This window comes from Pseudorca crassidens, chromosome 6 (genome assembly GCF_039906515.1).
Source record: "Pseudorca crassidens isolate mPseCra1 chromosome 6, mPseCra1.hap1, whole genome shotgun sequence".
NCBI lineage: Eukaryota > Metazoa > Chordata > Mammalia > Artiodactyla > Delphinidae > Pseudorca > Pseudorca crassidens.
In genome coordinates, this window is record NC_090301.1 from 78468965 (window position 1) to 78495850 (window position 26886).

Below are 26886 nucleotides of genomic sequence, written 5' to 3' on the forward strand. Positions count from 1 at the left end.
GTATGCGGGGTGGGTACTTGAAAGTGATTTGAAAAAAAATCTATTTCAAACTCCTCTATAATCAGTCTCTCCACTAATTTAGGCTTGCCAGTTAGTCTAGAGCTGCACTCTTTTTTTTAACATCTTTATTGGAGTATAATTGCTTTACAATGGTGTGTTAGTTTCTGCTGTATAACAAAGTGAATCAGCTATATGTATACATAAATCCCCATATCCCCTCTGTCTTGCGTCTCCCTCCCACCCTCCCTATCCCACCCCTCTAGGTGGTCACAAAACGCCGAGCTGATCTCCCTGTGCTATGCGGCTGCTTCCCACTAGCTATCTATTTTATGTTTGGTAGTGTATATATGTTCATGCAACTCTCTAACTTTGTCCCAGCTTACCCTTCCCCTCCCCGTATCCTCAAGTGCATTCTCTAGTAGGTCTGCATCTTTATTCCCATCTTGCCCCTAGGTTCTTACAATTTTCATTTTTTTCTTTTTCTTTTTTTTTAGATTCTATATATGTGTGTTAGCATACGGTATTTGTTTTTCTCTTTCTGACTTATTTCACTCTGTATGACAGTCTCTAGGTCCATCCACCTCACTACAAATAACTTAGTTTCTTTCCTTTTTATGGCTGAGTAATATTCCATTGTATATACGTGCCACATCTTCTTTATCCATTCATCTGTCAATGGACACTTAGGTTGTAGAGCTGCACTTTTAGTAGAGTAGCCACCAGACACATGTGACTATTGAGCACGTGAAATGTGAGGGTATGAACTGAGTCCTATATGTGTGAAATATACACTGGATCTTGGATCTTGGACACTTGGTATGACAAAAGGTAAAATAGCTCATTATTTTATATTATGTTGAAATGACAATATTTGGCATCTATTGACTTAAGTAAAATATATTACTAAAATTAATTTCCCACCTGTTCCTTTTTTACATTTTAAAGTATGGCTACTAGAAAACTTAACATTACAGTGGTGGCTTGGATTATATGCCTATTGGGTTGCAGCAGTCTGCTGGATGCAGAGACAGCATTGGGTACTTTGAAAGCATTGCTACAACTGGGTTTGCTTTGTGGAATAACAATACGATCCAAGGGGAGGAGGGCTGCGGATGAAGGTCATTAGATTCAGCCATGTTGATAGTTATTCATCCCAGTCTCATCCAGATTTCCAACTTCTAAATGGCTGTTGTGCATCCAAAATAATAATCAAATAATAATAGTCCCAAAAATAATTGGGAAGAAGTGCTTGTGATGGGTAGCAGTCCATCCAACAACAAACCATCCAGTAAGAGAGATGTAAGGCTGCCAGGGGTGACTTAGATATGGGACTTGCTGCCTTTCTTTTGACGTTTTCCTCACTCTTAAGTTGCTTTGACCCATGTTTCAGTATCATTTCCTTTCTCTCCAAAAACGTAAAATCTCCTTATCTACTCCCTTTTCGTGCTTTAATTTCGTAGCATTTCCTTGTCAGATTATGTCTCCCAGATCCATCCCTTTGTCTTACAGCCTCCAGTTCAGATTTTAACATAAGGAACACATATCTGTAATGATTATATTGCCGTTACATTCTGTTTACCATCCTTCCTTACTGTACCTTTCAGAATCAAGTCTCTCACCTTTGTCTTTGGCCAAAGCCATCAAGTACATGCCAGCACCTCCTCCTGGCTCAGCGCGTTTTGTAGAGATGCGTAGGCAGGCAGGGCTGTTCGTGTACACCGTGTCTACTACAACCAGCTGGGGTTGTTACAGGGGGTTCTGTAAGAAACACTGGGAAGTCCCTTTAGCTTCTCTGTTCCTGCTTCTCTGCTTTCTTACAGACTCGTGATAGGAAAGATATAAGATTTCAGGTTGGAATTTCCAGTTGACACTAGGTCTGGACCTGAAAGGAGAAACTGGGATCTAGAATGTTAACCTTTTGAGAAGAAAGGATATAGGGTGTTAGAGAGAGAGCTGGGCTTCCTATGACTCAAATTCTCTGGCTTTGCATATCACCCACCCTTGGTACTTGTTCTTTAAAGGTGTAACAGAAAATGACTTTCTTTTTCTTTGGAGAGTATGGTGGGGGTATAGGCAGGCAAACACTTTGAGACCCCCTGGTAATGTCTGTGGACACATTCTATTGAGCAAAGGAGGGGAAATTGCTCTAACCCAGCTCTGGCTCGGGCTCATGTCCCAAATTTGGGGTTAATTCGATTCCAAGAATATTCAAGCCAAGGTAGTCAATATATCATGGACTAGGTTCAATTTAACATAGTTGAACATACATTTATGTGGTAACTTCTGCATACTGCATTTTGTGTTAGATCCGGAGGATTCAAAAATGAAAAAGATATAATTCCTCTTTCCAAGGAGCTCACAGCCTAAGATTCAGGTGGTGTGGTGTTTGTGAGTTAATATGGGACAGCAGTTGAATTTTTTAATTACTTGTCAGTTCTCATTAAAATTTCTTTAAGTCTAAACCAGGAAGTCTTATTCATTGGCCTACATGCCAAATTTTGTTGTGGTGTTGCTTTCTGGATAACTAGGAGTTTTGGTAAAGTTCAGAAATTAATGGCAAAGTTCATCAGGCATGAAAATCTGGGGTTGAGTGGTTTTATTATAACTATGAATTATAGAAGGAAGATGCATCCGACTCTCTCTTCCCTCAAACATCAGGGACCATCTGTGAGTTCTCAATGAACCAAGTCTCTAAACTCAGCAAAGCGGGGATTGATACCTCTATCCCCTGCACCCAACCTTCTTTTGGGTAAATTGACACTATACTGGGAGATTTGAAGACATCTGTTAAGTACCCAGGAAGGGCCTGGTCAAGATATTTTTAAAAGCCAACCACTACCACTTAATTAGCTGCCTTATTTGGCAATTCCCAGATTTTGCTTGTCTTATTTTCTTTCTTTCTTGTTTTTTTATCCTAGCAAAAATACAAGGAAGACTATGAAAATAAAATCAAAGGCAAATGGAGTGAGACACCTTGCTTTGAAGTTGCAACCGCCAGAATGAATACTAATAACATCAGCATGGTAAGTAGGAATGGATTGCCAGATGTCCTTGGGTTGAGAGGGTGACCCTTTCCTGTATGACTTCTAGCCACCTGCTGCTCCTGCAATGGTAGTGGAACATTTGAATCTGGGCACCTCTTCTTGGGGGTAAGACCTGTGTAGTGTTCCTATTTAGAAAGAAATTCCACAATCTTTCCCTCCTTTTGAGAAATGCTGTTTTTATTGGATTCCATTATTCTTGCCTCGGTTTTCATAGGAACAATATGGTTTCAAAGTGAGTACAGGTGAAAGGGGCCCTTTTAAGTTTATTCTGTGTCTGGGCACTAGCACGGTACATTTATGAAACTGATTAGTTTCTTCCTAGATTCTCCTCCCTGGAAAACATAAGTCCTCTTTTTCTCTTCACTTAAGTTCTCTGCCTCTGGCCTTTGAGAGCTCCTTATTTGAAGTTGGCTTTCAGCCTATTATAACTCTCCCAAGTCTCTGTTAAGTTGCTAATGGTTTTTGTGATGGCACCACATTCTATAATTGTAATCTGACCTGCAGAAGCTAAGAGGAGCATGGCTTTGGGTAACATCTCCAAATAGCCTCTGTCCTCGCGTACAAAATATTTACGTAGTTTGTTCCCTCAGCAGTTCTCCAGCATGTTTAATGTCTTACAGAGGAAATACCAGGAAGACTTTGAGAATATGAAAGACCAGATCTACTTCATGCAGACTGAAACACCAGAGTACAAAGTGAATAAACAAGCTGGGGTGGCAACTAGCAAGGTATGGGGACATTCTCTCTTTTATCTTGATGGTCTCAGTGTGGGTGAATTTCTTACAACTCTTACTTTTGTATATAATGGGAAAAAAAGGTTCTTAGGGGAACAATAAGAAAAATACTTTGGGATTACAATAGGGCTACCAAATTTTTTTTTTAAATTGCCATGTAGGAGAATTCACAATACTCAATTACCATCTTCAGCATTTCTTAGACTAAAGGACGTTCTGATACCCAGAAGTAGAAAGGACAAAAGAATTTCTCAAGAAAAAGCAACTGGCAGCCTTATATGCATATAGACACTTCACACTTACAACTACCATCATTTTTCTATTTTCCTACTAACTGGTGAAAATATAGTCACAGACAAGATACTTGAATCCATGGATCTGCTCATATACTCTATAGAGTGACTTTGGTAAATAGTCTACTCCTAGGCATTCTAAAGCACCAGAAAGAGCAATAAGTTCAAAGCCAATCAGACTTGATTCTAACCCTGGTGCTGGCTCTGCTGGAGCAGTGAAAGCAGAAAAATCACACCACTTAGGAGGCTATTTCAGTATCCAGGTGCAAGACAGTGATATTTTGGACCAGGAGGGTAGCACAGAAAGTGATGAGAAGTATTTTGAAAGTAAAGCTGACCTGATTTGCTGATGGCTTGGATGTGGGTTATGAGAGAAAAGTTTTGGTCTAAGCAACTAGGTGGATGGGGTTTCCCTTTGTCAAGATACGGAAGATGGTGGAAGGAGTAGGTAATTTCTTTTTAGAGGGGAGACCTGAGCTCTTCAGATATGTAAAATTTGAGATGCCTTTGAGACACCTAAGAGGAAATGTCAAGTGGGCATTTGATTACATGAGTCTGAAGTTGCAGGAGAGATATCTGGGAAGGCTGTATAAATTTGGGCATCAGTAGCATATGGACTGTATTTAATGTCATAAGACTGGAGGTCATCAAGGGAGGAAGTGTAGACAGAAAACTCTAAGGACTGAACTCTGGAGTGCTTCCATGTGAAGACATCAGTGAGATGGGATTGGAGCAAAATTAGGAGAAAGTGATGTCTTGGGAAGCAGGTGAAGAACGAAGGGAGTGAGCAACTGTGTCAAATGTTTCTCAAGTAGATTTATCAATGTATGGTCTCTGGTGAACTTAATAAGAGAAATTTGGTTGAATCTGCTTAGAGAGGGTTCGTGAGTGAATGAAAGAGAAATAGAATTTGAGTGTACTCCACTCTTCCAAAGTATTTTCCTGAAAAGAAAAGAAGAAAAAGGGGTAGTAGCTGATGGATAAGTAGGTGAAGAGGGGATTTTTTTAGGTAGGAGACAAAAATACCATGTTTCTATGCTGATAGAAAAAAAATCCAGTGTAGTGGGAAAATGTGATGATGTTGAGGGCCGGGGGAAGAAAGTGGCTGTAGTGTTGTCCTAGAATAGGGGAAAGGGGAAGGGACCTGGCACTTAAGAGGAGGGGATGGCTTCCCCAGAAACAGGAGAGGAGGTTGCGAATCCAAGATGCAGATAGGCGGATAGTAGGGTTTGTGAAATTTCCTTTCTGGTTTCCATTGTTCAAGGAAATAGATAATTCTATAAGATAGAGAGGTTATCTATATCCTCTACTCCTGTAGAACACCCCCTGCGAGTCCCCTGTTTGGGCTCTAGGGGGTGGTGCATCTGTGTTTCAGAGTGTATCTCCTGCCTTTGGATACCAAGATGATTGTATTTGTTTCTGAGGTTCTTAAATGTTGGCAGATTATCTAGGATTCCCTCAACTTGTCTATATTCTCGCATTACATTGCTTGAACAAATGGCTGGCACTGGAGATCATGGTCAAGATTAAGACCAGTTTCTTGTTTTCTTTCCTTTGGACATGCGCCTGAAGGGGGCTTTTGTGCCCTCGCTTAAAGCTTCTGTCATAGCTGGAATTGAAGGTGCAAAGCCAGGGGGGTGCAGAAGGAGATGAGGTTGCCAGCATTCATCTAGCCCCAGCCCCTTCCTCTTCCTCCCGCGTGTACATTAAATACACATGTGCTCACACACATAGTCACGGATGAGGCATGAAGCTTCTAGCTTTTTTCTTTAAAAATGTGTTGGCACATAGGCAGGTGGAGGTTAAGAGATGAATGAGGGTTCTGGAGCAGCAGGTATCTGGGGCATGATGTACTGTCGTTATTATGATGTGCATCTTTCTTTTATTATTTCTCTCCCCCTGCCCCCCGCCTTCCCTCCCTGTCTCTCTGAGGTCAGGGACCATGTGTTACTCTTTCTTTTATCTGTCCCAGGGCCGGGAACGTAATCAATGCCCTATGGATATTTTTGAATGAATAAATGAATGAGAAGAAAAGATATCCTGAAAATGTATGCAGTTTCCCTGCTGCTGTCATAAGTTACTATGAATATTTTGTTTATGAAATGTCAAGCTGCCATTTTTCTAAAGAGAAAATCGATTTGTGGAGCTATGTCATAATATCTGTAATAGAGACGAGAGCAAAAATAACCTGGAGAGTTACTTTATCACTTTATTTCACTCCTACAGGTAAAATACAAAGAAGACTATGAAAAGAATAAAGGAAAAGCAGATTATAATGTACTTCCTGCTTCAGAAAACCCACTGCTTAGGCAGCTGAAGGCGGCAGGAGTTGCCCTAAGCGATGTAAGTATATTCTTGTCAAAAGTGTGTTTTTAACCTTAGCAGCAAGAGAGATGAAACTTCTCTCCTTCTATAATGAATAAATGCAAATAGAACTTTACAAATACTTTAAGGTTATGGTGTAACAGTTTCCCTGGAGCTGTCTAACCACAGGAAGGCATTAGTGCCTCTGAGTATGATGTGTGTCAATTTGGGGAGCCTGTGGACTTAGTTCAGCGGGCAGGGAAATCCTCATTTGCTTATAAGCTCCAGGAGCCTATGCCTTTGTGTGGGCAAAGAGTACATTGTAGGAGTTACGTTGTGATTCTGACAGAGGCAGAAGGAGACTTTGAAAGGGGAGGAGAGAAAGATGAAGCCACTTAGTGCCCTACCCTTGTGCTCTTCAAGCCTGCTGCTAGGAGAAGAAGGAAGAGGTCCTGTGTTTCACAACTTCTCTCCCCAAACTCTGCCATTTTCTACTCAGGTCTTGGCCCCAGAAACCATCATCTGCAGATAGCAGAACTTAAAAGATGGCTCCCTAAGTCTTCAGAGCAATTTCTACTTGTGGAATATTAAGAGCTTGTCTAATCCATTAGGTTTCAAATAGATTAGATAAGTGAGAACTGGGCCTGTCATTAAAAGACTAACAGCCCAAGACCACTTTGATTATATATCAATATATAAAGAGACTGAACATAAGATCAGTTGAATTTTTCCCTTTCGGTTAGGCAGTATTAAGTTTTCCAGTATTTGAGGATTATATGTAGCTCTCTGTGTGAGTTAGTTGTCTTTTCTTTGTGCCTTGAATTGAGTCAGCACCACAGAAATGTGTACATGTGACTGAGGAGTGGGACGAGTGGAGTGGCAGGTGAGAGGATGTAAATGGATCTGTTCAAATAGCTCTACTGGGAAATCAATGCAAAGCACATCGCCTGCTTCCTAAATGAAGGTCATCTTTATCAAATGTATAAAAACTGAAGTTCAAATCCATTTTGTTGAAAAAGACAGCAATATAAAAATATTGAAAATGAATAGCACTATTTACAATTTCAAAACCAAACATGAAAAAATCATGTTGTGCCCTGTAAAATCCAGTAACTTTTAGAGCTAAAGATAAATCCTAGCAGAGAAGAGGAGTTAGTAGACTCTTGTATATACCTTATTTTTAAGGTGTCCTGTCTGCTCGTATGATAAGGGATTTTTTTCCTTGGTGGAAAGAGGAAGAGTGCATATTTCTCTGTGTGCTAGACTTTTTCCATGAAGGTTTGTTTTAAAAAAATGAAAAATTTGCTGTTGCTCAGAGTATTCCTGTTTACTGGGGCATCACTAGTGAGGGAAGAGTATTGAGTTGGGAGGTCTAAAAGGCTGCAATTCAGATACGCAAGAACCTCTACAACTAAGGTCTTGGTCTGAGGCAGTATAGTGGTTTCTTAATTTTTTGGAGAATATTAAAAACTTAGGCTTTACAATAATTGCTAATAGAAAAGGTTTATCATTTATGACACTCCAATGTTTGATTGTCAGTTTTTAGACAGTTGACAGGTAGTATATTTTTTCTTCTTCCTTTGTTTAGTGTTGGAAAATACAAGTGTAATTATCAGGGTGGGAGTGACAGGAATCTACTGTAACTGATTTTTTTTTCTTTGACAGAAACTGTACAAGGAAAACTATGAAAAAACAAAGGCAAAGAGCATAAATTACTGTGAGACCCCCAAATTTAAGCTTGATACAGTTCTGCAGAACTTCAGTAGTGATGTAAGCCACCCCATGGTCATTTCCTCTGTTAAATCGAAGACCCATCACTTTGCCAATAAACAAATGAAATATGTTTTGTCTTTCAGACTAAATATAAAGATTCCTACTTAAAGAATATTTTGGGACATTATGTAGGCAGCTTCGAGGATCCATATCATACACACTGCATGAAAGTCTCAGCTCAGAACAGTGATGTAAGTTCTAAGGCAATTGTTTGACTTCCCAAATAACACATTTTTAGGGCATGAATACACTGGTTGCATCCTTATGTCTGATTTCTTTTCCTCATAGAAAAACTACAAAGCAGAATATGAAGAGGACAGAGGCAAAGGCTTCTTCCCCCAGACCATAACTCAAGAATATGTAGCAATTAAGAAACTAGATAAGTGTAAAGATGTAAGTCTGTAGTATAAACTGTGAATGTTACCACCCTCCACAGTATCTAGTGATCAAGATGTGTTTAATATTTTGACACTTTTGCAAACAAATGCAAGCAAGGAGTCTGTAAGAAACACAATTTATTTTTCCCTGTTGTCACCCACATGTCTCAAGCGCTAATTCTAGCTCATTTTCCCAAAGAAAAGTAATCAGGAATCTGTAGATATGGGAAAGTTTCCTATATAGATGTAAGAGCATCTCTCAAAGAAACTGCAGTCTAATTAGAAAAAATGCGTTTTGCTTACTGAAACTTTCTTTTCTTTTGGGGGATGGGGTTCTGCTTGCTTGGCCTATAGGCCAACTCGGATTTGACAAGTGATACTACTAAACGTGATTCTCTTTCCCCCACAGCACACCTACAAAGTCCACCCAGATAAGACAAAATTCACTCAGGTCACCGACTCTCCTGTTCTGGTGCAAGCCCGAGTCAATTCCAAACAGCTGAGTGATGTAAGTTCCCCTAAATATCCAAGAAATCCAGTTATGAGGGGTAGCTTATCATAACTCTATACGTGAAATCCAGTGACTTGTCACATTTATAAAAAAGGCTACGTAACTTTTAACAAGTTTAACTTGTATATATTTGTAATCACCTAAAATACTTTCCTATTTAGTTACCTTACATCTTCTTGGGTGGATAACAATTATAGTAAAAGAGCTCTGCAAGGGAAACTAACGTAGCTTAATGCACTGGAAAGAACATGAGTTTCCGAGTCAGAGAGAACTGGATTCAAATTCCAGCTCTGTCATTTATGACCTGGGGCCTAGGAAAGTTGTTTAACCTATCCATACCTCATAGTTCCCTTTGATAATTTGTGGTGGTTTTGAAGATTGTGAAAGAAGATACACGCATAGTACACATCCTGGCCCAGAGCGGGTATTCAGTACATGGGATTTCTCTGTCTCTCAAATAAGTTTTTAGGAAATGGAGTCTTTGAGATACATTTTATCATATAAATTTTCAGTGTGAATTTCCAAACTTGTGTTGAAATAAAAAAATGAAAAATAAAAGTAACCTCAGTAGATTATGGCCAGAAATGAAGGCTTCAGTTAGAGTATACACAAACCATAATGCATGTGAGGGGACATAACCAGATTTGTTAGAAAAGATTTTCCAGTGATTGAGCGTTGACAGCAGAAAGGAAGAAAGGCTGTCACTCTCAGAACCTACAGGACCAATTGTGATATATAAAGAGGGGAGCTCCCACGTATGGAAGTGCCACCTCTTTCCATTAGGGCCCTACCATGGTGACAGATATGATAACAGCTGTCAACTATCCTCCACGCAGTGTCAGTAAGGCAGAGTGGCCCACCCTAGATCTGGATTTCTCTTTTTCTTTTTTTTTTTAACATCTTTATTGGGGTATAATTGCTTTACAATGGTGTGTTAGTTTCTGCTTTATAACAAAGTGAATCAGTTATACATATACATATGTTCCCATATCTCTTCCCTCTTGCGTCTCCCTCCCACCCTCCCTATCCCACCCCTCCAGGTGGATTTCTCTTTTGATCGTAACGACTCTGTCAGTTGTTATTTAACAAAATGTATTTTACATTTTATCTCATGAAATGTACCACCCAATATTTTTTTTTCTTTTGTATTTTGGAACAATCTTCTTCTGAATTGAGAACTAAATGGCTCATTTTCTCTTTCTCTCTTGCTCTCAGCTAAATTACAAAGCAAAACATGAAAACGAAAAGTTCAAGTGCCATATACCTCCAGATACTCCTGCCTTTATCCAGCACAAAGTCAACGCCTATAACCTGAGTGATGTGAGTTCCTCGTGCACTATGCCATGTGTTATACTGACAACTATGCTTTTATTTTTGAATTGCCTCATTGAATAAATATTTCAATGTTAAAGATGGGAATAACAGTTAACATTTGTATTGTGTCCCTATGCCTCTGCCAGGGTAACTTTAAACTCACCTTATAAAATGTGTGTAGCAATCTTATAAGTAGCTTCATACAATGAGACAATCTTAATATATTTTAACCAAACCTCAAAATACCACCGTTCATGTATGTTTAATTGCAAATCTTAATGTAAGCTCTTTTAGCCATATATCCTTTTATACTATACTATAATTTTCTTTCAGGACCTCATATTTTAAGATACAGTTTCATTTTGTTTACTTCCCAGGCATATAAAGTCCCTTATTTCACACAAATGATACTTATTTCTACATGTAAGAGAACTTGCACTAACAAAGATATAGGGTATTCAAAAGGCATAAGGCCAGGTATCCATTGCTATCTTTCATTTCCAAACTTAATTTTATAGAAAAGTCAAATTACCCTTGAGGGTTTCAATTTCTTCAACAATTCTTTAAATAAGTACTAAAATTATCCAGCATCAATGAGTATTGCAATGATTCGTGAAATAACCTTTTCAGAGGACTTTGAGATCAAATAAAAATGGTGCCTTTATATAATACAAAGTAAGTTAACTATAGAATATTTGTGCCACTCTATAAAATATTCAGTGTTAGAAATCAAATATTGGTATGATAACTAGAATGAAGTTAATATAATACAATATTCTCATGGAGAGTAGAGAAACTTAATCTTAGAGAATTGGAAGATTCATCTTGAGGAGAATTATCTAAAATATGCACAATTTCTTAAACAAAGAAAATGGTCTTTTTATATTAAGACAAGGTATTGGGTTACCCTCTAGTCTTTAAAGTGTGATAACATGCATATTACTTTTGCCCATTCCTCTACTGAAATTTTTCTGTCCAGAATGCTTATAAGTATGACTGGGAGAAGACCAAAGCTAAGAAGTTTGACATTAAGGTGGATGCCATTCCCCTGCTGGCAGCCAAAGCCAATACCAGGAACTCTAGCGATGTGAGTATGGCCTGGGCACCTGGACGGGGGGGGCCTCAGCGATCTTCCTGATGAGTGAGATCTGGCACGTGTGATGTCTTTGCAGGTGATGTACAAGACAGACTATGAGAAAAGCAAAGGAAAGATGATTGGAGCCCTCAGCATTAACGATGATCCCAAGATGCTGCACTCTTTGAAGACGGCCAAAAACCAGAGTGATGTGAGTGCTTTTGTGAATCTGTCTTGTTTTCAAGATTGTGTCCCAGTCAACATGCCCAAGGGTAATGGTGTAAAAAGATTCCATATCCATGGGCTCTCTCAGGTTCACAACAATGAACTGCTGAGGACAACTTTAGAAGTACAATGATTCCCCAGACTCTTGCACCTCTCATGTTTGAGGAGAGAAATTAATGATTTGTACTTGATCTTCATTTCACTTTGAAAAAACCTGTATTCATATTTAGTAGAATATTGATTGTAATTCTCAACACCTTTTGGAAAACATTAAGATGTTTTCATATTTTCTAATTGAAAAGTAACTTAAAATTGTGGTTTAAAAAGTGACTTTATTTTGGAAGAAAATCATGAGTCAGAGATAAAAATCTTAGTATAGCTAACATTGCTCTTTACTGACTTTAGTAATTAGTATTGGCCTAGGTCTAAGATTCCATTAATTATAGGCCCCGTTGAGAATCTGATAAAAGATCTGGTCCATCTCTTTAGGGAAATGGAGTTTTTTTCACATCTTTTGCCTGACTTTCATAGAGAATTCATGGATTCCCTAAGGATTGCCTTTAGGATATCTATCATCTTCCAGTTTAAATTCTTACCATAGAGAGGCAAACATATACTATTGAAAATTGCAATATACACTGTGTTTTAAAATGTTTGGAGAATCCCTTAAAAGTGGTAAGAATGTTCAACATAGCTTGCAAATATTAGCTTTTCATGGTGAAAGAGAAGGGTGTTTGTATCATTTAGTTTCATTTTAACCATGTGTTCATATTGTGAGCTATTAAACCTTCTTTAAATCATTTCACATTTACTATATAGTCATACAGCACGTTAAACGTCTTATTCAGTTATTTTCTCTAGTAAATTCACACTGAATTAGATACAGTGTGATTATATACAGTCAGTATACAGTGCTCACATACATAATACTATCTTCTTCACCAGTTCCTTATTTTGTCTCAACTCAAGAAAGTTATGGCTCCCATTGACAGCACGTGTATATTTATCTTTGGTTTTTACCCTACCACAGAACCCATTAGAACACTAAGTTATTAAGTGCATAATAAGTGTTCAATAACTACTTGTTAATTGATTCATGTTGGCAACCAAAAGAGGTAGTCAATGATGAGTCATTCTCAAATAATATTCAGGCTAAAATCTAAGCTGCAGATACAGAGCACACATTGCTTTTAAAAAGAGTCTTTTAAAGCCATTTGGGACTAAACAACATGCCACTAAAATAACAGTGAGTCAGGCTTCCCTGGTGACACAGTGGTTGAGGGTCCGCCTGCCAATGCAGGGGACACGGGTTCATGACCCGGTCTGGGAGGATCCCACATGCCGCGGAGTGGCTAGGCCCGTGAGCCATGGCTGCTGAGCCTGCGCATCTGGAGCCTATGCTCTGCAATGGGAGAGGCCACAACAGTGAGAAGCCTGCATACTGCAAAAAAAAACAAACAAACAAACAAAAAAAAAACCAGTGAGTCAATGAAGGAATCAAAGGGGAAATCAGAAAATACCTCAAGACAAATGAAAATGGAAACAACACTCCAAAATCTATGGAATACAGCAAAAGAAGTTTGAAGAGGGAAGTTTATAGCGATATAGGCCTTCCTCAAGAACAAGACAAATCTCAAATAAATAACCCAATCTACCACCTAAAGGAATTGGAAAAAGAAGAACAAACAAAACCCAAAGTCAGCAGAAGGAAGAAAATCATAAAGAGAGGAAATAAATAAAATGAAAATTTAATAAAACAATAGAAAAGATCAATGAAACCAAGAGTTGTTATTTTGAAAAGAGAAAAAAACTGATAAAGCCAAGATCACCAAGAAGAAAAGAGAGGACCCAAATAAATAAAATAAGAAATGAAAGGGACAAATAACAACCAATACCACAGAGATACAAAAATTATAATACTATGAACAGTTATAAGCCAACAAATTGGACAACCTAGAAGAAATGGACAAATTTCTAGAAACATACAACTTGCCAAAACTGAATCAAGAAGAAACAGATATTTGAACAGACCAATCGCTAGTAGTGAAATTGAATTTGCATTAAAAAAAAATGCAAGCAAACAAAAATCTAGGACCAGACGGCTTCACAGGTGAATTCTACCAAACATATAAAAAAGAACTAATACCTATCCTTCTCAAACTATTCCAAAAAATTGAAGAAGATGGAACACTCCCAAGTTCATTCTGTGAGGCCACAATTACCCTAATATCAAAACCAGAAGAAGATACTAGAAAAAAATTACAGACCAATATCTTTAAGTATAGATGCAAAACTCCTCAACAAAATATTAGCAAACTGAATCCAACAGTATATAAAAAGTATCATATACCATAATTGAGTTGGATTTATTCCAGGGAGGCAGGATGGTTCAATATTTGCAAATCAATCAATGTGATTCACCACATTAACGAAAGGAAGGATAAAGATCACATGACCATCTCAACAGATGTAGAAAAAGCATTTGACAAAATTCAATATCCATTCATGATAAAAACTCATCAAAGTGGGTATAGAGGGAACATATCTCAACAAATAAAAGCCATTTATGACAAACCCACAGCTAACATCACACTCAGTGATGAAAAGCTGAAAACCTTCCCTCTAAATTCAGGAACAAGCAAGGATGCCCACTCTTTCCACGTCTATTTAACATAGTATTGGGAGTCCTGGCCACAGCCATCAGAAAAAATAAATTAATTAAAAAAATAATAAAAAGCATCCATATTGGAAGGGAAGAAGTAAAATTGTCACTATTTGTAGATGACATGATACTTTATATAGAAAACCCTAAAGTCTGCACCGAAAAACAATCAGAACTAATAAATGAATTTAGTAAAGTTTAAGGATACAAGATTAATATACAGAAATCTGTTGCTTTTCTATACACTAATAATGAACTATCAGAAAGTAAAAAAAAAAGCCACATTTAAAATTGCATCAAAAAGAATAGGAATAAATTTTTTTTAATTCAAACAGAAAGTCACAAAAATTATAATCATCCTCATCAGTTCACTCAGTCACATGTAATTAATTTTTTTTCATCTTGATCTTTTGTTAGCACTTTTATGAATACATCAGTTTTCCATTAGAGTTCTGAAAATTCTTATTCATTCAGTTCAGCAGTGTAGTCAGTTACCAGAAACCCGTACTTGTCAGAGTCTTTTCCATGAATTCCTTGAAGATGAAATCCTTTTATAGGAACATTTTTGCAAAAGCATCAGAGTACACCCAGAACTGTCTGTAAATGACAAAAGACTTAAAAATGACCATGGTTAAAGATTTGATGAAAGTTCATAATAATGGAGTTAACAAGGATATTTAGTTATTTCTGAGTTATACATTTTAAAGTAATAACTAGAATTATGACTTATAACATTATACCAGAGCATATAAGATTTTTAGAAATTTCGTGTAATGTCTGAAACATTTATATTAACATATTTCCATACAAATAACCCAAAGAAAGTTTAGTATTAGTTGTTTTTTGTTTGTTTGTTTGTTTATACTGCAGGTTCTTATTAGTCATCAATTTTATACACATCAGTGTATACATGTCAATCACAATCGCCCAATTCAGCACACCACCATCCCCACCCCACCATGGTTTTCCCCCCTTGGTGTCCACACATTTGTTCTCTACATCTGTGTCTCAACTTCTGCCCTGCAAACCGGTTCATCTGTACCATTTTTCTAGGTTCCACATACATGAATTAATACACGATATTTGTTTTTCTCTTTCTGACTTACTTCACTCTGTATGATAGTCTCTAGATCCATCCACATCTCAACAAATGACTCAATTTTGTTCCTTTTTATGGCTGAGTAATATTCCTTTGTATATAGGTACCACATCTTTATCCATTCATCTGTCGATGGGCATTTAGTTTGCTTCCATGACCTGGCTATTGTAAATAGTGCTGCAGTGAACATTGGGGTGTATGTGTCTTTTTGAATTAGGTTTTCTCTGGGTACATGCCCAGTAGTGAGATTGATGGATCATATGGTAATTCTATTTTTAGTTTTTAAGGAACCTCTGTACTGTTCTCCATAGTGGCTGTATCAATTTACATTCCCACCAACAGCGCAAGAGAGTTCCCTTTTCTCCACACCCTCTCCGGCATTTGTTGTTTGTACATTTTCTGATGATGCCCATTCTAACTGCTGTGAGGTGATACCTCATTGTAGTTTTGATTTGCATTTCTCTAATAATTAGTGATGTTGAGCAGCTTTTCATGTGCTTCTTGGCCATCTGTATGTCTTCTTTGGAGAAATGTCTATTTAGGTCTTCTGCCCATTTTTGGATTGGGTTGTTTGTTTCTTTAATATTGAGCTGCATGAGCTGTTTATATATTTTGGAGATTAATCCTTTGTTGATTCGTTTGCAAATATTTTCTCCCATTCTGAGGGTTGTCTTTTCATCTTGTTTATGGTTTCCTTTGCTTTGCAAAAGCTTTGGAGTTTCATTAGATCCCATTTGTTTATTTTTGTTTTTATTTCCATTACTCTAGGAGGTGGATCAAAAAAGATCTTGCTGTGATTTATGTCAAAGAGTGTTCTTCCTATGTTTTCCTCTAAGAGTTTTATAGTGTCCAGTCTTACATTTAGGTCTCAAATCCATTTTGAGTTCATTTTTGTGTATGGTGTTAGGGAGTGTTCTAATTTCATTCTTTTACATGTAGCTGTCCAGTTTTCCCAGCACCACTTATTGAAGAGACTGTCTTTTCTCCATTGTATATCTTTGCCTCCTTTGTCATAGATTAGTTGACCATAGGTGCGTGGGTTTATCTCTGGGCTTTCTATCTTGTTCCATTGATCTATGTTTCTGCTTTTGTGCCAGTACCATATTGCCTTGATTACTGTAGCTTTGTAGTATAGTCTGAAGTCAGGGAGTCTGATTCCTCCAGCTCCATTTTTTTCCCTCAAGACTGCTTTGGCTATTCGGGGTCTTTTGTGTCTCCATACAAATTTTAAGATGATTTGCTCTAGCTCTGTAAAAAATGCCATAGGTAATTTGATAGGGATTGCATTGAATCTGTAGATTGCTTTGGGTAGTATAGTCATTTTCACAATATTTGTTCTTCCAATCCAAGAACATGGTATATCTCTCCATCTGTTGGTATCATCTTTAATTTCTTTCATCGGTGTCTTATAGTTTTCTGCATACAGGCCTTTTGTCTCCCTAGGTCGGTTTATTCCTAGGTATTTTATTCTTTTTGTTGCAGTGGTAAATGGGAGTGTAAAATAGGAATAAATTTAACAAAGGAGGTAAAATACCAGTACTCTGAAAACTATAAGACATTGATGAAGAAAATTGAAGGTGATACAAAACAATGGAAAGATATCCCATATTCATGGATTAGAAGAATTAATGTTGTTAAAATGCCCATACAACCCAAAGAAATCTACAGAGGTTATGCAATCCATATCAAAATACCCATAACTTTTTTCACAGAACCAGAACAAATAATTCTAAAACTTATATGGAACCACAGTAGATCCTGAATAGCCAAACCAATCTTGAGAAGAAAGAACAAAGCTGGAGGTATTATGCTTCCAAACTTCAGACTGTATTACAAAGCTACAGAAATCAATACAGCATGGTCCTGTACAAAATCAGACACAGAGATCAGTGGAACAGAACAGAGAGCCCAGAAATAAACTCACGCACCTATGGTCAATTAAACTATGACAAAGGAGGCAAGAATATACAATGGAGAAAAGACAGTGTCTTCAATAAGTGGTGCTGGGAAAACCGGACAGCTACATGTAAAAGAATGAAATAGAACATATTTGCAAATGATATGGCCAAGAAGGGGTTAACATCCAGACTATATAAATGGCTCGTGCAGCTCAGTATCAAGAAAGCAAACAATCAAAAAAAAAAAAAAAAAAAGAAAAGAAAATGGGCAGAAGACTTGAATAGACATTTTTCCAAAGAAGGCATACAGGTGGCTGACAGTCTCATGAAAAGATGCTCAGCATTGCTAATTATTAGAGAAATACAAATCAAAACAACAATGAGATATCACCTCATACCTGTCAGAATGGCTATCATCCAAAAGTCTACCAATAGCAAATGTTGGCAAGGATGTAGAGAAAAGGGAACCCTCCTACACTGTTGGTGGGTGTGTAAATTGGTGCAGCCACTATGGAAAACAGTATGGAGGTTCCTTAAAAAACTAAAAATAGAGCTACCGTATGATCCAGTAGTTCCACTCCTGGGCATATATCCAGAAAAGACAAAAACACTAGTTCAAAAAGATACATGTACCCCAGTATTCATAGCAGCATTATTTACAATAGCCAAGATGTGGAAGCAACCTAAGCATCCATCAACAGATAAATGGATAAAGAATACGTGGTATATATATACAATCGAGTATCACTCAGCCATAAAGGAGTGAAATTCTGCCATTTGCAGCAGTGTGGATGTACCTAGAGAATATTATGCTTGTAAAATAAGTCAGACGGAGAGAGACAAGTATTGTATGATATGTGGAATCTAAAAAATAAAACGAATGTATATAACAAAACGAGACAGACACAGATATAGAAACAAACTTGAATTGATAGTTACCAGTAGGGAGAGGGAAGGAGAGAGAGGCAAGATAGGGGTATGGGATTAAGAGACACAAACTGTTATGCATAAAATAGATAAGCAATTAGGTTATATTGTACAGCACAGGGAATTATAGCCATTATCTTGTAATAACTTTTAATGGAGCATAACCTGTAAAAACACTGAATTACTATGCTGTCTACCTGAAACTAATATTGTAAATCAACTATACTTCAATAAAAAAATAAATCAGTAGGGAATTCCCTGGTGGTCCAGTGGTTAAGACTCTGCGCTTCCACTGCAGCGGGGCACAGGTTCCATCTCTGGCTGGGGAACTGGGATCCCACAGGCCACACGGTGGGACCAAATAAATAAATAGATAAAAGTAAAAATAAAGCCATTTGGAGCTTTGACAACCTTTTATATGTGCAGCATGTGTGAGCTTATCTGAACTTGAACAAAAGGGTCAAAACAAGTTAGTCAAAAACACTTCCACACACCAAGTGCTATTGCAACATTGCTTTATCCGTTTATTTCTAATAAAGACAAACTGTCTTTATTTTTTTCAGTGTTCTTGCATGCCATCATAAAGTTTCCATATTTTATTTTCATAAACCAGGGCCTAGATTTTACAATTAAGAGAGGAATTTATTCTGTGAAACTGACTACCCACAATGTTTTAGAAGGAAGACTATATTCCCTAAGAAAGTTAAAAGATTGGATTATTTGTAAAAGGAATTTCTGCAGGAGATTTATAATGCACATCTATACTTGCTAGCTTGGATCACTGTCTTTAGAGCTTATGTGATTATAGGGAGATATAATAGGTTTAGAATCTTCCTAAAGGAAAAATTCTGGGTCAGAATTTTTCTCTCTTTTAAGGTAATTGGTGAGCAGACATGATGAAGCTGGGACTTTGACCTAATTAACACCCTGTCTAACCATTCCAGAAAACCAACCGATGAAAGTGCCTTCTGAGGCCAGTCAGGACATTTGGTTTATGAGAACACTGTACATAAGGGCCACCGTTACTTCAGTGGGTCAATTTCATAAATTTTTCTCCTTTGAGGTCTTATAACTGCTGAAATCTGAAACTTCTTTTAAATTGTTACCAAAATTAAACTTAGTATGGAAAAACCTCTGGGGTTCTCAGTGGGGCTTATCTGTTGTCCAAAGTAGAATAGTCAGGTTGAAAAGTCAGTAACTATTCACTTAAAGATGACTTTAGAAAAGTCAAGAAGTCAAGTGTATAGCTCTGTTTATGAAGTAGTCATTTTATAAAATCAGAAGTATGAAATGATTGTCAAATGATTTTTGACAATTTAAAAAATACTTCTTTAATGGAAGACTCTTCCAAGGTTAGATTACCTTAGCAGAAATCATGCTTGCTAGTGGTCCTTGAAAAACCCTGTTTTAAAATAAAATAATACCTGGCTGAATCAGAAGCTGTGGCCCATTCCTACTGTCTGACAGTTCCTCTTTGATCTAAACAAAGATTTGAGAAGATCTGTCCATGCATCTGCCCATGATTTTGGGAGGGGCGGTTTCAGTGATGTGAAACATATGATAAAATTTTAGGAAAAAATAACTAACTAGAAGGAAAAAATCTCTATCTTGTATTTGTTGTTTATGAGAGATCTCTGTGCTTTTCTGGAAATCCATTGAAGATTTGTGCTAATAAATGGTAATTTCCTATTCACAGCATGAATATCGTAAAAACTATGAAAAGTCAAAAACTATCTACACGGCACCTCTTGATATGCTCCAAGTGACTCAAGCTAAGAAATCTCAGGCAATTGCCAGTGATGTCGACTATAAGCACCTCTTACACAATTACAGCTGCCCGCCGGACAGCATTAACATGGACCTTGCCAAGAAGGCTTATGCACTGCAGAGTGATGTGAGTAACCAGATTTTCTCTATTCCCTCTTTTTAAGGTAGAAACTGAAAAGGATTTCTAAGTCGAGTGATTTTTTGGCGATTCTCAGAAGTATCTGCATTGTCTTCTGTATGTAGCAAGTATGTAATGGGAAAATGATCCTTGGGATTCTATGAGAGCACATCCCTCAGAGTTAGAGAGACCTTGGTCTGGGAAAAGCACCCCATCACAGTTTCCTTTTGGGAAAGTGATCAACCTTGCTGAGTTTAGAGTCCTCCTGCAAAATTGGAATAATACAAAAGAATTGTTTTCATTATTTAAATGCATTCAAAATATTCTTAGCATGGTGCTGGGCCCTGGTGAATTCTTAGTAAACATTCACTATTATCATCATCACCATTATCATAATTATCACATTCATCATTATCAATAATTTTTTGTATAGATTGCTATCTTGTCTGAAAATAGAATATATTTTATTTATAGCATTACTTTTTATAATAGCTGGGTTTTTTTCCTGCAGATCAAAACTTCTTTAGGCAAATTAATTTGTCTGAGCTATACAATTGAATACTTTATCCTAACAGTTCTATTTTTTTAATGGTAAAATAGACATAATATTTGCCATCTTTACCAGTTTTGATTGTACAGTTCAGCAGCAGTTACATTCCCATTGTTGTGCAACCAATCTCCAGAACTTTTTCGTCTTGCAAAAATGCAACTCTCTGCACATTAAACAACTCCCCATTTCCTCTTCCCCTCAGTCCCTGTCAACCACCCCTTCTACTTTCCGTCTCTGTGAGTTGGACTACTCTAAAGACCTCGTGTCAATGGAATTATGCAATGCTTGTCCTTTTGTGCCTGGTTTATTTCACTTAGCATAATGTCCTCAAGGTTCATCCATGTTATAGTATGTGTCAGAGTTTTCTTCCTTTTTGAGGCTGAATTCTGTTCCATTCTATGTGTATACATTTGGGTTATCCATTCATCTGTCAGTGAACATTTGGGCTGCTTTCACCTTCTGGCTATTGTGACGAATGCCACAATGAACATGGATGTATGAATATCTTCAAGATCCTGTTTTCAATTCTTTCGAGTATATACACAGAAGTAGAATTTCTGGATGATTTGGTAGTTCTATTTTTAATTTTTTGAGGAATCGCTGTACTTTTTCCCATAGCAGCTGCACAATTTTACATTCTTATCACTAAAAATTCTATTTTATGCATTATTATCTTATTTGTTTCATTTTGTTATGTTTCTTCCTCCCAAATAGATCATAGGTTTTTCAAAGGCAGGAACCAATGGTTTCTTGATTTTTCATTCCAGTTAGAAGGCCCACACTAAAGAACAATCATCTGAATTTTATATCTAGAGTACATGTTTTAGGTATCACCTATAGCCAGACAACAGGAGTAGGTCATTATTTTAATAGCGTCAAGTAACTGTCTCCCAGATAGGTCCAATTCCAAATGATAACTGCTCTCCATAAGCAAATTATTGAATACAACTATATTAAAGTGTGTTGTTAGCCAATGCAGAAACGCTCCTAAGCTTACAATTACACATGAAGGGCAATATGTGTAAACACTTAATACAAATAACTACTATCAAGTCTTATCAGAAAATGAGTAAAATTATCCACCTTCAATATGGCCTTCAGTTATAATCTGACCATAGAAACATGATACATAATATGTTCTAGTGAGCAAACATCTCACGTTTGATGATCTAAATATAACAATTTCATTTATTCCTTGAAATACAGCTTTGAATTTAGCAGATTGGAATTCTAATTCCACATACTTTGGAAATAAGGGTGAAGTAGAACATATGCCAACTAGAAAGAACAGTGCAAACCTAAGGGCTGTTAATATCTCTCCCCAAGGAAATGTTTAAAATAACCTCAACGTATGGAATAAGGAAACTGGTCAGAAAACTTAAAAGCATTATTTTGGGGAAAATGTTAATGATTTTACGAAGAAGGATGTTGCTGAGAAAAGAAATGTAATCTTTCTCTTGGTGTTTTAGGTCCAATACAAAGCTGACTACAATAGCTGGATGAAAGGTTGCGGCTGGGTACCTTTTGGGTCCTTAGAAATAGAAAAGGCAAAGCGAGCTTCAGACATTCTGAATGAGGTAAAGCCATCATATCTCTGTGTGTCACAGAGATAGATTTGTGAATGTGACATGATAAAACTTCCCAAACCATGGGAAATGCCTCCTTTACCACTTCATTTTCTAGTATTGTTACTGAGGGAAAAAAACCCCAACTTATCACGTGCATGAATTTTCTCGGTAGATAATCATACCTCTTCACATCACCAAAGTCGTTTACGTTAACCACTCATGACAGAAATATTTTTAACAGCTTTATCGAGGTATAGTTTGCATACCACAAAAATTCACATATTTTAAGTGTACCCCTAGACAAGTTTTAATAAATCCATATAGTTGCATAGCCATCCCCACAATTGAATTTTTTTTAACTGGTAAATGCATCTTTATTTTTTAGAAGCAAGATAGAAAATGAGTAGTATATTATGAAATACACAATATAGGAGTGAAATCAGCATGGTCTAGGGAGGTTGGACTGCAAGCTCTGTTAGGTCGTTGGATGCAGTTGGTATCAAGAGGTTAGGTCAAGGTTGCTTCAGCTTTGGCCTTGGGTTTCATGAGATCCCCTTACTAGTTAGGAATGGTTTTAGCAGCAAGAAAAAGAGAATACTTGAAGTTATGGAGGCTACTCAAATACTTTGTCTTCAAAATAGTCAGGAGGGGGTTGGCTGCTGGCGTAGATTCAGGCGCTCAGTGATATCAGACCCACAATTGAATTTTTTTTTTTTTTTCCCTCCGGTACGCGGGCCTCTCACTGTTGTGGCCTCTCCCGTTGCGGGGCACAGGCTCCAGACGCACAGGCTCAGCAGCCATGGCTCACGGGCCCAGCCGCTCTGCGGCATGTGGGATCTTCCCAGACCGGGGCATGAACCCGTGTCCCCTGCATCGGCAGGCAGACTCTCAACCACTGTGCCACCAGGGAAGCCCCACAATTGAATTTTAAGATGCTGCTAGCACCCCAAAAAGTTCCCACTCCCATTTTCAACCCCAGACAACCACCGATCTGCTTTCTGCCTCTATAATTTTGCCTTTTCTAGAAATTTCTTTTGTATCAGGATTCTTTCACTTAGCATAATGTTTTTGAGGTTCATCCATATCTCTACATGTGTCTGTAATATTTTCCTTTTTATTAGTGAGAGTAGTATTCCTTTGCACACTTTGATTGTCCAGTTAGTGGGCATGTGGATTTTTTCCAATATTTGACAATTGTGAATTATGCATATAATGACTATTATAGAAATTTTCTTTGAAGTATTATTATACCTTATGCTATATTCTTGATGACTTTGAAGTAGTATATATGTTGTCATTCAGTCTAAGAAGAAACAAAGATGATCTTGGGGCTCTTAAAGCAGTCCCTTCTCTGACAGCAGTTGAACATTCCCCCTGCTGTCAGGTGAATCCGGCATCCAGGAAGTTAGACCACATAAAGAAGGGTCAGAGGTGCTAAGTGAGGGTTGTCTTCCACACCCAAGTTTTTGTTGTTCTTATTGTTTTGTACGTCTGTTTGTTTTTGGTGAAAACCACTTTATCTACTCAAGAGATCTTTCAGAAAAAATTCTGGGTTAGTGGTTTTCAGAAGTCTGAAGTTGAAAGAGGGATGCTACTATATACACAAAAGTGGGATGTATAGTATGAAAAAATGAAGAGAACTAGGAGAAGAATATAGGAATAAGGGTAGCTAGATGTTGCCAGCTCCCAATTGAGACATCTTCCCCATGGCCCCTCTCCTGTGTCTCCTCAGCACTTTAGTGATAACTTATATACTAACCACATTAAGGCTTGCAAAGCAAAAGTCCTCCTTTTCTTATTAGTAATCCATAGCTATTGCCCTAGTTCCTCCATTCCTCCTCCCTCAACTGGAAAACTTCAATTGCTGATGGAGTGACAAGGAAAATGACATTCCTGGGAGCTTGTTTAGTGTCATGCAAAGATACTCCAAAGATACTCCATACTCCTTGCATGCTTTTCTGTTAATCCTTTAGAAAACTTTGTGATGTTTCGAGATTCTGCTGAGCTTTCAGAGTGCCTTCTTTCACATCATAAGCAAGAAATTAAGAGAATAAAGTCATTCCTGAAAGTTGTATTGGTCTGCACTTCCCCAAACAATCCAAAATTAAAACAATTTCTTTAAATGTTGGTTTTTGTATTGTATTCATTTTTTCCCCCAAGCCAGCACAGAATCAAATATTTTTACATTTTAAAATCAGGAAAATTTCTTGTCCCTCCAAAATAAATTTAAAGTATTTTGATTTATTAGCCTTTGGTGAAAGTATTATTATCTTTCTCTTTTTAATTTGTCAAACAGAAAAAATATCGCCAGCATCCAGATACTCTCAAGTTTACTTCGATTGAAGATGCTCCAATTATAGTACAGTCTAAGATTAACCAGGCCCAGAGGAGTGATGTAAGTGTTAATTCTCTCTGTATTTAAATGTTAACTAATACAAATACATTTGTATTCTAAATGTAATGATCACCTGTACTTATTAGGCAATCTAAAGAGACTCAGTTATATAAGCAGCTGTATAATTCCCCAGGTTTTCATTAAAAAAGCACACCTAATTCATATCTTTAGAGGATTATACATATTTCAGTGATTGGACATTGCTCTCGAAGGAAAAGGTAAGAGGGGCTTCTCTTGATAACCAGAAACACAAACCTATTTCTAGGAAAGATCAGGAAGGTGATTATAGACACTACAACATATGAAACAGTTATATTTAAAGTCAGAGGTAAGACAAAAATCATGCTTAGTAAAAACTACCCCTAAGTCCCTTTAGTCACCCACTGCCCACAAAATATAATATAGATAGTTGGTAAATCCCACCCTATTAACTTTTCCTATGCTCAGGAAAGTGTCTACAGGTTAACTTTGTCTTTGGGTCACTTTCCTGGGCTCTTAGGTAGGTCCCCCTACCTTAGTCTGGAGGTTCTTAGCACATACCAAGGGACTTTTGCCAAGGCTAACAGGCACTAAGATCAGACCCTGTGCAATTGCATAGGAGATCTTAAATGCCTACAAATATTTTCCGGGGAATGTGGGGAAGGCACAGAGAGTGTCTTTCATTAAAATAACTCCTCTGTGCAATGTGATCTGCTCCAAAATTATTCTCCTGTGCCGTTAAACACTTTCCCCTACTTTATTTGTTTATGCATTTTTTTCTCTTCCAGATTGCCTACAAAGTCAAAGGGGAGGAAATTATTCACAAGTACAGTCTGCCGGCGGACGTGCCCCAGTTCATTCAGGCTAAAGTCAACGCCTACAATATCAGTGAGGTGTGCATGTGAGCTCAGCCGCTCACTGAGGGTTAAGCCTTTTCTACACGTGGTCTGAGTTATCTTCAAATGACGTTTTTCTTTCAGAATATGTACAAAGCAGACTTGAAAGACCTGAGCAAGAAGGGATACGACCTGAGAAACGATGCGATCCCCATCAAAGCTGCCAAAGTTGCCAGGCAGGCGGCGAGTGACGTAAGTCCAGCTGGTGGTCACCTGTGTGTAACCAGAAAATGGGGGCAGGTGGGCTTCTTATCCAAGTCTCCACGTCTGCTGTCCCTGACTGGAAGCAAGCCAGGCTGAAACTATTTAGAGAAGAAAGTTCCCTAAACAGATCTGAATTTTCTTGGGGGTAAGGATTTGTATAACCTTAACCAATCTGTTCTAATCAAGCCCCCTAATTTAAAATTCTCATCTATATTTCTGCACAAATTCACGTTATTTCTCTTATAGAAGTAAAGAAGTTACCTGCTATTTACATCATAATAACCTCCTGATGGTAAACCTTTATCTCAAAACTTGCTTAATTTCTATGAATTCCCTCTTTGCCTTACCTCTCTTTTCACTTCATTGCTTCTACAGACTGATGAATGGGCTTCAAGTGTCAGAGCCCCTAAGAGTCAGTCATTAGGTTGCATTAAAGTGAAGACTTTTGTTTCTTTTCCTATCTTACTTCAACTCAGATGTCAACTGAAGTCACTTTGCTCTTTGAGATTTAAATAAAATGGACTCAAGCCCCCTCCTGCTGTCCTGCAGGAAGTGGGATTCCCTCCCCATGATTGCTGCATTCTCAGGTTTTTCTTTTCTGATCACCTCTGGCTCCTGGTTTGCACATGATGGTTTTGCTCTGGCTCACCTGGGCTCTCCTCCCCTAGATTTATTCTCTTTCTGCTCTGCATGATCCAGAGATGGAACTCAGCCCCTTCTTTTTGGTTTCCCTCCAAATCCCAAGTACAACTTTAATGATTGTTTGAAATGGAGTTGTCACTGCAGCAATGTAAATACATTAAGACTGAATAATGAATGTCCATGTCCTAAAAGCCCTGCTCCAGAATTTCTCACTGATCCCCTTTCTCTGTGGGTGATCTCCTCCAGCCACCCCACCCCAGCATACACATAAACCTTCTCTCACATCTCTGCTACTCCGTTTCCTGGGGTTCTTCCCAAGTCTCCTCAAGGACACTTAATTCTCCCCACTTTATTATTCAGAACCAATTAGTGTTACACACTACTGGTTCTGGGTCTCCCTTTGAATATCCAAAGATTCATTAAAATTGTACTATTACTACTACTAGTATAATTCTATTATTAAAATAGCCAGCTATTTGGCTTTAGAAGCACAGAATAATTGGTAGAGTTTGTGAAATATTTATCTTTTCA

General features: G+C 37.7%; 1 protein-coding gene and 1 long non-coding RNA gene across 41 annotated transcripts in view; one reads left to right on the plus strand and one right to left on the minus strand.

Annotated features, from left to right (window-relative positions):
- The window catches only part of NEB (nebulin), a 225507-nt gene that overhangs the window by 17791 nt on the left and 180830 nt on the right, over positions 1 to 26886 (plus strand). For all 37 annotated transcript variants that reach the window (XM_067741962.1, XM_067741928.1, XM_067741963.1 and 34 more), the window contains exons 11-25: positions 2919 to 3023; positions 3665 to 3772; positions 6298 to 6414; positions 8041 to 8145; positions 8232 to 8339; positions 8437 to 8541; positions 8935 to 9033; positions 10252 to 10356; positions 11330 to 11437; positions 11523 to 11636; positions 19933 to 20130; positions 22141 to 22248; positions 24536 to 24634; positions 25402 to 25506; positions 25594 to 25701. In XM_067741962.1, the coding sequence (XP_067598063.1) occupies positions 2919 to 3023; positions 3665 to 3772; positions 6298 to 6414; positions 8041 to 8145; positions 8232 to 8339; positions 8437 to 8541; positions 8935 to 9033; positions 10252 to 10356; positions 11330 to 11437; positions 11523 to 11636; positions 19933 to 20130; positions 22141 to 22248; positions 24536 to 24634; positions 25402 to 25506; positions 25594 to 25701 (1692 nt within the window). The remainder of the gene's footprint in view (positions 1 to 2918; positions 3024 to 3664; positions 3773 to 6297; positions 6415 to 8040; positions 8146 to 8231; positions 8340 to 8436; positions 8542 to 8934; positions 9034 to 10251; positions 10357 to 11329; positions 11438 to 11522; positions 11637 to 19932; positions 20131 to 22140; positions 22249 to 24535; positions 24635 to 25401; positions 25507 to 25593; positions 25702 to 26886) is intronic.
- The window catches only part of LOC137226655 (uncharacterized), a 169694-nt gene continuing 158097 nt past the window's right edge, over positions 15290 to 26886 (minus strand). For all 4 annotated transcript variants that reach the window (XR_010944460.1, XR_010944463.1, XR_010944461.1 and 1 more), the window contains one exon: positions 15290 to 15466. This is a non-coding gene — a long non-coding RNA (uncharacterized lncRNA). The remainder of the gene's footprint in view (positions 15467 to 26886) is intronic.